The following is a 13,475-nucleotide window of genomic DNA, read 5'->3' as shown; positions in this document are numbered from 1 at the left end:
GCTTTTCTTCTTCATCTCTCTTAGTCTGGACGCTCTGCGGTCCACCATGGTACCTTGTTGATACTTGAAATACCTGTGGCAGAGCGTCCAGCCACATGGCAATATGCAGGCCACTGCAGCACCACAGACGGACAGATGAGTGATGGTTTTATTCCTCATTGTTGTTATGTGCCGTCGAGTTGTTTCTGATTCATAGTGATCCTGCACATGGCTTCCGAGGAGTGGCTGGTGGGTTTGAGCTACCAACCTTGTGGTGAGTAGTTCATTGCTTATCCTACAGTGCCACACCAGGACTCCCTTGCTCCTCATTAGCAACCAGCAAACATTTGTGGGATGCCTGCGGCATGCCGGGCCCTGGATTGGGTTTTGAGGGGGATGAAGAAGGCATCCAGGTTTCATTTGGATGGCAGATACTTTGAACACCTTTACTGACCATTTTCCCTACCCCATCCCACCTCCTGCTTGGGAATCCCACAAGACTTTGTGCTGGCGTACGGCCCAATGTGTTCTCTGCTGGGACTCACTGATGAGCCTGCCTGGGTCTCACCACGCCTTGGCTCTTAGGGGACTGTGTGATTGAACCAGGGGATGGGCCTCCCTGTGGCTCTTTAATGTGGGCACTGGGATAGAAGCTCCCTCTGGGGCTAGCTCTAGGGTGAATTGTGGCTACCTGGGCAAACACTTGGCCTAGTACCTGACTCGTTATAAGTGGTAAGTAACTGGAGTCTATTCTGCACTGGATTCTGGTGTGTGTCTGCTTGCTGCCAGGTTCCTGGAAGGCAGGGGGCCCTGACTCCCCCCCACGAGCCTTGTGGCATCTGGCATGGAATCTGGCATGTAGGGTGGATGTTGGTTCAATGAGTGGAGGAGCCAGTTATTGGATTGAAAGCACCACAGACTTCTGGTGCCAGGCACTGGGCCACTGGGGTGGGTTCAGGACCTGTCCCAGTCCTCTTGCCAGCAATTGAAGGCATCTGTGCTGGGGGCAGAGACTAGTGGGTACAGTGGGGACAAGAGACCATGCATGGCTAAGGAAGATTCCCAATTTGAATCTTGAAAAAAGAGTAAGTAGGTCAGGCAAAGAGGGCTCTTGTGAACCTGTGTGGGTGTGGAAAAGACATTGCAGGGACACGGAATAACTCCACATGGAATCAGGCAGTAGCCATTTGGGGTGTCTAGAATATCAAGTATGGGAATGGTGGTGACGGGAAAGTCTGGGCCAAAACAATGGGCTGAAGTGAGCATTGAATACTGGAATAAAGGGCTTGTTTCTTATCTCATAGGCATGGGTTCACACCGCCCCACTCCCAGCCCAGGGGTGCTAAGGGGGATGGAATTGACACAGGGATTGGACAGAAATGGAGTAGGAGGAGAACAGAGAGAATGGGTCCGCAGGGTTCTGCCCCCTCCCCAGGCTGGCTCTATACCAGGGGTGGGGAACGTCTGGCCCTTGGGCCATACGCTATTGTTAAATGCTGTCCAGTCAGTTCCGACTCCTAGTGATCCAGTATGGGGTTTCTAAGGAGCAGCTGGTGAGTCTGAACTGCCAACCTCGTGGTTCAAACTGATCTTGTGGCCCAGCGCTTTATCCCACAGCACCATACCAGGACCAAATATATTAAATGTTTGACCAGGACTAAATATATTGAGTCCTGGTGTGGCGCTGTGAGCTAATGGGTCAGACTGCAAAGTCCTTTGAACTTCAAGGTCTGTGGTTCAAACTCACCAGCTGTTCCTTGGAAACCCTATACAGGGTTGCTGTGGGCTGGAATCGATTGGACCGACACTTACCAACACCACCACCACCAACAAATATATTGAATGTTTGACTAAATATAGCAGGCTAGTTTTTTTTTTTTTTTTTTAAGTTTTTATTGTGAATAAAATTTTACATGGGAGAACATCAGCTTCACACCATCGTTTCATTGCAGTGATCACAATCTCCTCTGTGCATCACATTCAACAGTATTTGCTTCCATTTCCTCTGTTTTGTGTTTTTTTTTTTTTTTGTGTGTGGGGGGAGGTACACAAAAACACTCAGGAATATATAAAATTTAAACAACCAAAGGGCACATTCTGCAAGCCTGCCTCCTGGCCACCAGAACCCATTCCCTCTCTTTCCACGAGTCCAGAGTCCTCAGCTGCTCCCTTTTCTCCATGTCCTCATATCTGAGCGGGCTAGTTTTTAAGTGAATAATTTTATATGGTCCGCAAATGATGTTACAAACTTTGGCAGAAAAAAGGTTCCCCACCGCAGCTCAGAGAAAAAGAGGAAGACCCCGCAACGAGATGGATTGGCCAGGTGGCAGCATCGATGGACTCAAGTATGGCAACAGTAGTGAGGTTGGCCCAGGATTGGACATTGTTTCGTTATGCTGTGCATAAGGTTGCTATGAGTCGGTGCCGACTCGATGGCACCTAACAACAACAATCCCTGCTCTATAGGGTTGTCTTCAGCAGCCATACTGACCATCTGTAGAGAGATGGTCATCCCTCAGTTCTGCAAGGTTTCCATCAGCTGCCTTGGGTGGCAGTACCCGCCCTCACCCCCTTCCCATGCTGATGGCTCAGCCCTGCCAATCAACACACTTATAGTCCTGGGAGCTTTAATGACAGGCTGGGGGTGGGGCCAGGTGTGAGGAGTGTGACAGGAGAGGGAGCGATCAGGCTGGGCAGAGCTCAGATTCAGGGGTTGGCTCACCTCCTCGTTCTGCCCTGGGATGCTGGCTAGGGGGAGGAAGGACGCGGGTTTTGAAGGTAGTTGTGGTTATGTGCTGTCCAGTTAATTGTGACTCATAGCACGTCTATAAGGCAGAGTAGAACTGCCCCCGTAAAGTTTCCTAGGCTGTAATTTCTATGGAAACAGATTGCGGGGTCTCTTCTCCCACAGAGCTACTAAACTGCCAGCCTTTTGGCTAGTAGCCAAGTGCTTAACCATTGCGCCACTAGGGCTCCAGAGAAGGATTTAAATTGTGGTTCTGTGTCCTACTTTCTGTAAACTTGGCTGAGTCTGTCAGCCACTTTGTGTCTCCCTTTGTCATCCGTGAGACGCAAACAGTGGTAGCTCCTACCTGCTCAGGTGATGTGAGGAGTAGGTCGGTGGGGCCTGGCAGGTGCTCAGCCCATCCCTGGCACCGAGCAATACCTTTAGTGGAGGCCAATGTTGGGTCCACTTCCCAGGGTAGTAATGATCCACAGGGCATTGTGGCTGGTGGCCGCTCCTGGCTGGAGTCCAGACATGCTCTCGAAGAAGCAGTGGAGAGGGGACTGTCTTTACCAGGGACCACTTCTGGAGGGGTTGCAGATCTTAGGTCTGGATCCACACTTTGGAGCATCCATGAAGGCCTCAGTTTGGAGATGCCTCTTTTGGGGGAGGCAGCCAGTGATGGAATGTGGTGGGAAGTCTGTGGGCAGCCCCTGGAGACCCTCCCATTCTAGGCAGGCTGCCTACAGACAGAGGCATGATCTCTCTCCAGCAGCAGCCTCAAGGAGTGGGGACCTGGGTGGGAGGGGGCAGTCTGACCCTGTCCTCCTCTCTTGGGTGGGTGGGGTGAGCTTGAGGTCTTCAGCCTTCTCATCCTACCCCCACCTCCCAAGTTTACTGTCCTGAAATAAGAGAGGAGAGATGGGAGAGGAAGAGAGAATTTGAAGGAAAGCTGGCAAGGGTGGAGCGGTAGAGAGCTTGGGCTCTAAAATGAGGAGGAGCTGCATTTGAACCTTGATTCCTTGCTCATCAACTCTGTTTGTGGATGAGTGATTTAATCTGCCCATGCCTCAGTTTCCTCATCTGTAAAATGGGGGTACTAGTCATACTGACTCAGAGGGTTGCTCTGGGGATTATACTGGCTAATTTACCTAATGTGGTTCTTAGTACAGAGGAGGTACTTGAAAAGTAGAGCTGCATTTTTTTTTTTGTTTTTAATAGAAAAAGGGGAAAGCAGTAGTGGCTATTATGATTAATACACTGTTCCTCTGAGATTAATATTACAGAGGATGCTCATTTTGCAGATGAGAAAACGGAGGCTTAGAGAAGTCAAATAAGTTGTATTTCAGGGTGGAGTTGGTTAACTCATAAAGTCAGCTAGTCATTTTGTTGTCAAATGCCAGTAGTGTGTTTATGTAGTATGTACATGTAGGTGGTGTGTAACGTGGCAGATGTCCATAAGACGTGGGAATGTAGCTTGGGAAGAAATAGGAAGCTCCTCAAATAAGCTGTTAGGAGCCTCAAATAAGAGTTCTGTGAGGCTTAAATCTCTGGGCTGGTTGCTAGCATATACCTGGTGAAGAGAGGCCCTAGGGAGAACCCTAGCAACTGGTACTGAGCCCGGGGGCCTTTCTAAGCTCTTTCACCCCACCAAGGGTCCCCTGAGAAGAGTCTTGGAAGATGGGGTGGGGTTAGATGATAAGTGGCACTTGGCCCTGATCTTGGGGGTGGTGGGCAGCAGGGAGATGGTGTCACATTGTGCATGGAGGATATACTCTGAGGGTGACAGTTGGCATTGGGCTCCGTCCCCCCCCCCCCAACGACGGTGCCTAAGACCTTGGCAGACCCTGGGCATCGGGGGATATCTGACCCTATTGGACACTTGCTGCCCTTTGTGCAGTTTCTGGTTTGAGTAGTGAGTATTCTCCCCAGAGCTAACAGCCTCGAGACAGGGGAAGGGTCCAGGTGTGGGGAGGGGCGGCTGTAGAGAACCCCACTATAGGCCACTCCACTGTGGGGCAAAGGAGCTCTGGTAACGTAGTGGTTATGAATCGGGCTGTGAACCTTAAGGTCAACAGTTTGAAACTACCAGCTGTTCTGTGGGAGACAGATGAGGCTTTCTGTTCCCATGAAGATTTACAGCCTCGGAAACTCTGTACAGGGTTGCTATGAGTCAGAACCGACTCCATGGAACATAACAACAACAACAACATTGTGGGAAAAGCTAAAGATCATTCTTGTGTATGTGGTTGAGAGAAAGGCAGAGCGACAAAAGGTGCCTTCTCTCTGCAGAAGGGAACATCCATTATGTACCCCAGCCCTTCCTGCCTTGCAAGAGTTGCAGCAAAATGATTTTTTTTCACATAGCAGCTTTTCAACACCCTGATAATTGTGCACCTGGAAGGGCGTTAACTGGTAGAGAGCAACTCTAAGTGTCTGAGAAGGCTGGAAAGGCAGGGATCCTCTCAGGGCAGTGAAGGAAGTGACTGTCACATTTAGCAGGAGAGGAGAGGGGAGAGAATGTTCCTCAAAGTGGCCTGGCTTTGTGTGAGCTCTGAAGGAAGACCCTGTGTTCCTGGAGAAGTTGCCTCAGACGTCTGATCTGTGAAATGGGTTCCACCTCCACAAGTGGGCGAGGGAATTAAACAAATACTGCACTTAGCTTTTCTTCTGAGGTGCTTCTGGGTGGACTCAAACCACCTCCCTCCAGTAATTAAGTGCTAGAACTGAGAGGTGTCTTGGAAGATAGGCCTGGCAACCTGCTTCTGAAAGGTCACAGCCCCGAGAACCCTGTGGGGCACTTCCAATAGGCACCTATGGGAGATCAACTCAATGACAAGTAACAACAAAAAACAATAGCCAAGTGCTTAACCATTTGCATCACCCAGGAACTTCACAGCCATGAAAACCCTTCAGAACTCAGTTCTGCTCTAATCTAACACAACTGGGGTTGCTCTGGGTCACACCTGATTCCACTGCACCTGGGTAGGCTCTTTAGAGGGGTTAGCATAGCTAGAGAGTTTCTCTCAGACAGTGCTAGGGACAGAGATAGCTAAGCATAGTTACAGCATCACGCATGGTCCCTCTGTTGGGTACTGTGCTTTTTTGGGTAGTGAAGCGGAGAGGCTGATCATAGCCTCTGGTTTCCTAATTCGAGCCACAGTCATTTAACAAATTGCTGAGTGCCTCCTCAGGGCAGGGCTGGAGGTCCTGGGCTGGACCAGACAAGCTTTCATTGTCTAGGGACTCAGTTGTGGTGGTGGGGACAATAAAACATTGCAATAGAGTGTCCTAAGCCAGGTTGGGGGTGGGCAGGAAAGGCTTCTGAAAGCAGGTGTCAGCAGGGTGGAAGGGGGCACAGTACTGGAAGCCTGGGAGGACAGACTCTCTTCCTGTGCTAGAGGTCACCCCTGCTACCTCCCTTGGGGTTGATTGGGCCAAAGAGTGTGACTTAAAGTGTGGAAGCTGGACAAGATGGATAGTCCCCGCCCACATCCTGGAGAAGGGCCACCCGATAGCCCCTGCTGACCCTGGGTCACCCCACTGCCTCTGTCCAGTGGGCAGGGAGAAAATCATTAATGGGAAGCCTGCTTCTGGGCCAGGGCAGCTCCCCTCAGGGGCCTGGGGTTAGGAGATTGGTTTGACCTCTGGTCGATAAGGTCTCCTGTGAGCAGGAGGAGAGGAGAGGGTCTGGAGGGGTGCCCGGAAGCCCTTGGGGGAGGGGAGAGGCTGGCTGCTTCCAAAGTCATTCCAGGGAAGTGGAGCTGGAGAGTGATGGTTTCCAGGACATAAGCCCTAAGGTGTGGACTTCAGGGACACTGGAGGTCTTTCCTCCCCATGGACCCCAGGCTGTGATGGGGTAGTGGAAGTCAAGAGGGTGTACACCTGGGGATCTAGCGGCCTTTCCTACTCCACCTGGACTTGGTGTCTTACAGCAACGGACTGAACTTGTTTGGTTCTCAGTTTCTGCATCTGCCAAAGGAGGGCGATAAGTTGTTCCTATGATACAGGGTTGTTGGGAGAATCAAAGCAGTACCATCTTCCCACACTATCATCCATACCCAGGAAGTACCCTGGCTCTCGGGGTGTGACAGTATGATCTGCTTGTGTTTGTAGGGAACCCACTCAGACTCAGCAGAGTAAAACTGCTCCATGGGGTTTTCAAGATTGTGACTTTCCAGAAGCGGATTACCAGGCCTTTCTTCTGAGGTCTCTCTGGGTGGGTTCGAACTTTTACTTAATAGTCAGGCACTTAATCAGTTGCACTACCCAGGGGCTCCAGGCTTCATTTAGAGTTTCTTAACGAGGCTCTCTTACATTATATTCACAGATGCCCTACTAAGTTCTTACTCTGTGTCAGGCACTGTTCTTTAGTTGCTTTAGGTGTTTAGTGTTCACTTCTAACCCATGAGGTAGGCATCAGTATCATCACACATCCTGGTGTGATGCCATAGGATAAGCACTGGACTGCAAGGTCAGTTTGAACTGCAAAGTCAGCACTTCGAACTCACCAGCTGCTCCTCAGAAACCCTGTTCAGGGTCGCTATGAGTCAGAACTGACTCTATGACACTTAACAACAGCAACTTATGGGTAAGGACACTGAGTGAGGTTAGAAGCATACCTAACTTCCCTTAGCTAGAGAGCAGCCCCCAGGGGCTCACAGAACAAACCCAGAAACCTGTTCAAGCTTATGGTTCAGATGGGCTGAAACAGGGATCCAATTAGCAGATTATAGGAAAGCCTAATTTAATGCTAAATGGCTTGACAGGACTCCCGAGTCAATTCAAAATTCATTCATTCCACAAATGGTGTCGGGTGTTGTAGCAGTGAACAAGGTACAGCTCCAGCTTCATGGTGCTGACAGTCCAGTGGGGGAGACAGACAAGAAGCAGATCAAGAGAGAGCAAGTTGAGAAGTCCTGAAAGAAAAAATGTCTTAGAAAGGTGCTCAGGAAAGGCCTGTCTGAGGAGCTGACATTTGCACAGAGACACAAATGAAGCAGAGGGAGCATCTAGTGCAAAGGTCCTGAGGCCTTTGTTCTGGATGCTCAGAAGGTGCCCAGGCAGAGTAAGGCAGTCAGTGGAATGAGGGGGGAAGAGAGTGGCAAAGAAGAGGTAAGGCTCAGGCTCTTCCCGTGCAGGGGGATGGAGGATTGCACAGGTGATGATTTGAGAGGAGGATAGACTGCTAGGACTGGGAGTGTGGGAGTAGGCCAGTGAGGGAGTGGGTACAAGTAGTCCAGGTGATAGGCAGTGGTGGGGACAAGAAGACTGGAGAGAGATGTGAGGGCATAACTAGAGAAGGCTTCCTGGAGGAGGATGCGACCTCAATGGGGGTTCTTAATGGAGGATGCAAGGTGAAGGCTTACTCAAGTGGGACTGGAATGTTGGCAGACACTTGGTGTGGGGATGGCATGAGGGTCTCCAGCATCAAATCCCAGGGAAAAATCCCATGGGTGGGTTCTGGCTCAGTCATTCTCAGAATGAGACCTGCCGCATGTGAACCAATCCACAGCTACAGGTGCCTCACCAAGCTCCAAGCTCCCAGCTCCATGTTTTTTGACACTTCCCCTCTCACCTGTCATTTGCTCATTTTATCTTCACAGCTACCCTGGAATGTAATCAGGGCAGGGGCTTTATCCCTTCCCCACCTCCTCATTTTACAAAGAAGGAATCTGAGAACAAACCGTGTGCCCCAGGTTGCCTCAGAAACCTTCCTTCCAGTCTGCTTGCTTTCATTCTAGGCTGATGCTTAGCGTTGCCTCTTCTCGCTTCACCTCTTAGAGCTTCGGCGCTTCAACTGGGAAATGAGGGTGTGTGTGCTGTGGACCTGGTCCAGAGCCTTGCACTTTGTTGTGAACATTGCTGGCTCTGATGTGGTGGGGACCCAGGTGTTCCAGGGTGGCTAACTGACTCCCTTTCTCTGCCCAGGTGCTGGTGGCCGAAGAGAACGTGGACTTCCGCATCCATGTGGAGAACCAGACTCGGGCTCGAGACGATGTGAGCCGTAAGCAGCTGCGGCTGTATCAACTCTACAGCCGGACCAGCGGGAAACACATCCAGGTCCTGGGCCGCAGGATCAGTGCCCGCGGCGAGGATGGGGACAAGTATGGTACGTGCCAACACCCTTTTTCCTTCAAATACTCTCTTCCCCACCCCCTTAGCCCCCAACATATACTTGAAGGCCTCAAGTTGAAATCTCAGCTTTGCTGTGTCCTGGCTGTGTGACATGGCATCTGTCACTCAACTTATTTGAGCCTCAGTTTCCTCATCTGTAAGATAGGCATCCTTGCGAGTCTTGTCGGGAGTCTTCCCTGAAGATGTGAGTCTTCACCAGACGTGGCTACTGGTGGCTCCCATAAATGGCAGTCATGATGATGTCAGGGCTGTGGGGATTGCCAAACACCTTGAACTAAGGGGGAGCTTCTGGGTAACACTTTGTGGATGCTGCTGGAAATCTGGTATGGTGGTGGTGTGCGTGTATGTACATATTTGCTACAAACTTTGCACACCCGTGAGCCAATGGATACTCGCATTACCTTGGAACATGACCCCATGAACCTGCCCTTGACCCTGAGACTTGTCTAGCCCTGTTCTGTGGTGTTTGGAGCCATCCCCCTCTTGCTGCCTTCCCACCCATTCCCCAAGCCCTCAACCCACAAAGACCCTCAGCAGTGAGCGTACCAGACACGACCCCACCCTTCAGTGCTTGGGGGGATCTGGCAGATACAGTCATGGAACACATTCTCATCCAGGTTATTTATTTAAAGTTGCTGGGAAGGAGAAGCAGGGACCGCTCCCTGTGAGGCCTCCTGTGAGTTCTTGACCCTGCTGGGAAGCACCTGTCCCCTACTCCCTGACTCTCAGGCTCAGGTTTGGGGAGCTGGCGGCTGAGGCTGCCAGCCTGGGCCCCTCTGTGGTGGTGCCCCCACTGCCCGCCGGCCCCTGCCCACTGTAGTCGGGACCTGACAACAAGACAAATAATTTCTTGGACCTTTTATCTTGGACACCATTTATTTTCCCTCAGCCCCAGGGCAAGACTGACCTCATGGTAGGGCCCAAGTGTGGCAGCTGCACCGCCACTGGGGCTGGGCTGGGCTGGCCACACGGGGCGGTGGCTCTAGCATCTCCAGGCCAGCTGCCTCCCTGCCGTCTCCAGGCCCTCTTGCTCCTTACTGCCTCCCTTCCCTTCCCTCTGTCTTTCCCCTTCTTCCTTTCTTGTCTGGCTGTTTCTCTTTTGATCAGGGTCTTGTCCCCTCCTTCTTGGTTCTTCCCCTCTTTGTTTCTGTCCATCTCTCTGTGCTCCCGCAACACCATCTCTGTCCTTCCTGTCCCCCTCCCTTGGACCACAGTCCTTCCCCTCCTCCCCATCTCTCCCAGGCCCTCACTGGTCCCTCTCAGGGCCTCCTGTGGCTCTGCGCTTCCCTCCCTGACACCCGGCTGTGCTGGGCAGACCCAGGTGGTGGTTTTCCCTGGGATCTGCTGTCCAGTTGCTACCAGAGAAGGGGCAGCTGGGAGGTGCCCTCCTGGGGAGCCCAGAACTCTTGCTGGCCCCTCCAGGCTGGGAGAGTACAGGGGGGTCAGACTGTGGTCTGAACCATCTGTCCACACTCTGGGACAAGAGGCAGGAGCGTGGGAGGGACAGGAGCCGAGGATGCTGGCCCCACTCCAGCCAGCCGTGTGCCCTCTCGGTTCCTCTGCTGAGCTCTGTGTGACCTCAGGCAAGCCCTTTGCCTGCTCTGGGCTTCAGTTTCCTTTCAATAAAGTACAAGGCTTGGGCTAGAATCTGCTTAGCAATTGTTAACATGTATATGAATCACCAGAGGATCTTGTTAAAATGCAGATTCCAGAGTCTACAGGTCTGGGGTGGAGTCTGAGTTTGAGCATTTCCAACAAACTCCCAGGTAGGGCTCAAGGACTTTTATTTCTGCACCACAAATTCCATAACTTAGTAACCCCCCCTCTCAAGGAATATTTTTATGTACTGTGTCAACCCCCCAACACCCAGGGCAGAGGCAGGGGTCTTGTTGGCTGCTGTGGCTATATTTGAATGTCAAATTAGAAACACAGATGAGACACAGGGACCCCATCTGTGAGCCCTGGGAGAGGAAGTGAGACAATGGAGCCAATTGAGGCTTCCAATCTAGATAATCAATACAAATATTATTGGGAGGGTGATTTATGTGGCCAGGCCGGACCAGAAGGACAGTCTGCTCTGTCGATCTGCATTAGGGGGTATGCTCGGTTTGTGGGGGAGGGGCAGCAGTGGTCCTGTCCTGGCATAGGCCAAGGTGCCCAGGACGGTCCAGGAACTTGTTCCTTCCTCAAAACACAGTCCAGCCCAAAGAATCATGTGCACTGAAAACTTGTAATACATATTTAGTTAGAATCACGGAATTTTATAACATGTCATCTCAGAATTCTTACAAACACCCATTGTAAACAGGATTTGTATAAGTGTCTGGAATCTAGGCTCTCAACAAACACGTAAAATCTCAGACTCTTAAAAGTACCCAAGTCTATAGGAGGTGCTAGACTTGAAGTGCAGGCCCACTTAGGTCTGGGAGCTTTGCAGCGGTGGATGGTCCTTTGGTGAAATCTGCATGAATTTCCATGCCTTGGTATTCTGCAACCGGGTCTCCTTGTGGCTCTGGATCACTATGAAGCCCCAAGGGTGGGCTACTCCAGGAAGAGGGGACTGTCTTAGCTTGGTACCACTCTGGAAGAGGGGGCAGATCTGCCCTACCCATCTGGGATTGCATTAACCCCTCTCCTTGCCTCCTGGAAGATGCAGCACTGGACCAGGAAGCAGGGCACTTGTGCTCCTGAGAAGTGTACAGAGCCTGGTGCTCAGTTTCTTTATCTGACAAGTGGGCATGAGAAGACCCCCCAGGTTGGTGCACTGAACCTAGGATGTGGCGGTACCCACTCTTCTGGCTGCAGGAAGTGAGGTTGCTTAGTGATTGCAGGTGAAGTCCCAGATGGGAATGGAGAACCTGGACTAGCTGAGCCCAGACTTAGGAAGTGTCAGGGGTCCCAGCATTGAAGGTAGGGCTAAGGGGAAACTCCGCTTTTAAAGCCTTAGGAATGTAATGTTCCTTCTGATTTCATTTGAATAAACGGTTTCTGAGAATAAAAAGTTTTTGAGAGGAAAATTATTTAAAACATTTTGCGGAAGTCCAGCCTCCCAGCATGGAGCTGGCCAGGGGAGGAACTGTACCAGGCAAAGAAGTATTCATGTGTAGGGTTCAGCATGAGTCTGATGGGGTTTGAATCTCGGCTCCATCACTTCCTAGCTGGGAGACCACAGCTCTGTGAGTGAGCCTTTGAAATGAGATAATATCTTATGTCCAAAAGTAAGATTTATTATTGATACAAGAATTTTGATAGTAACCACCTGTACTCATTTCTGTGATGGGGGTGGGGGACAGGAGGCACCATTATGGGCTCAAGTTGAGTCTCCACTCTTAGGAACTGGTTCCTAGATTTCCAAAAGGGATCCTGGAAATTCAGGGGTGCTGCCTCCTCTTATTAGGGAATCCTGGTATCTCATGCAGTTGGAAGAGGGTCCTTCACCCACATTCTGGGCATAGAGTAAGATCAGATGATGAAGGGTCTTTTGATCTTCTTGCTGGGTGTAGTCCATTTGCTCCATCACTCATTCAAGCACTAGTTACTGAGCATGGGATATAATGGTGGTTCATATATAGGTGGCCCAGCTCTCTGGGTGCTCAGTCTGTGCCCCCTTGCATCTTCCTAGGCGCCCTGAGTTTTAGTAGGAAGAGCCAGAGTGTCTAGTCTACTTGATGACCTTGAGCTCTCCCTTCCTGGGCCTCTTTAATGTGGGAGGGAGCAGCACACAGTGTAGAGTTGGTACTCTGCAGACTTTCTCCATCTCAGGTATGGTCTTAGTCTGAGTCTAGCTGTCTAGTCAGCTGGCCTCCAGTGGGGCATGGCTCCACCAAGCAGCCTTCCTGAGCACCCCTGAAGAAGGGAATGTGCACTGAGACCCCTGCTGGGATGGAAATCTCTGTCTCTGTGTGTCTGACTCCCCTCTGAGAATTTGATCCCTGAAAAGCAGTGACTGTGGCCTGCTTTCTGCTGTGCTCCATGTCCAGCTCCAGGTCTGGCAGAGAGCAGGCCTAAAGGTTGTTGGATGAATGAATAAAATAACTGTGGGACAGCTCCAAACACAGTCAAGGAGTGACTTGTATGGATCACACAGGAAGGGGGTGAGCTGGGGGTGAGTGTGGGAAGGGGTCTTCTTGTTCCCATTACCCCACTCTCCTACCCTCCAACAGGGGGCCCGAGTCCCAGCAAGAAGCAAGGTCCTCAGGCCAGCTGGTGGGATCTCAAGCCCAGAGTTGAGGCAGCAGGGGCCTCTATTCTGAATCTGAGTCCCCGGTAGTTCATTTTCCAAGATGTGAGGCCATGTCACTCCTCTGCTGAGAGACTCTTATCTCATTTAGAACGTAATCCAAGTCCTTGAATCAGCTGCTAGTCCCAGCACAGCCTGGCTCCTGATTACCACTTCAGCCTCAGACTCTCAACCTTGCTCTCTGTGCGCCAGCCACTGCAGTCTCTTAAACACACCATAGTGACTTCTTCCCCACTTCAGCCCGGCTAATGTTCCATTGTCCCCTCCTCACAGTGTCCCCAGCTCTGTCCCTCATGCATACATTTCTCTTTCTAGCACTTCTCATCATCTGGTAATTATGCTGTACGTTTCATTTAGTCACTGTCGCTCTCTCTCTCCCCTGCTATAACAAAC

General features: G+C 51.1%; 1 protein-coding gene across 1 annotated transcript in view; it reads left to right on the top strand.

Annotated features, from left to right (window-relative positions):
- FGF18 (fibroblast growth factor 18) overlaps positions 1 to 13,475 on the top strand; it is a 39,924-nt gene that overhangs the window by 9,247 nt on the left and 17,202 nt on the right. The window contains exon 3 of the mRNA XM_006864814.1: positions 8,636 to 8,816. Within this exon, the coding sequence (XP_006864876.1) occupies positions 8,636 to 8,816 (181 nt within the window). The remainder of the gene's footprint in view (positions 1 to 8,635; positions 8,817 to 13,475) is intronic.

The sequence above is a fragment of the Chrysochloris asiatica genome, unplaced genomic scaffold (assembly GCF_000296735.1).
Source record: "Chrysochloris asiatica unplaced genomic scaffold, ChrAsi1.0 scaffold00071, whole genome shotgun sequence".
In the NCBI taxonomy this organism is placed as follows: domain Eukaryota; kingdom Metazoa; phylum Chordata; class Mammalia; order Afrosoricida; family Chrysochloridae; genus Chrysochloris; species Chrysochloris asiatica.
This window is presented reverse-complemented; position numbering and strand designations above follow the sequence as displayed.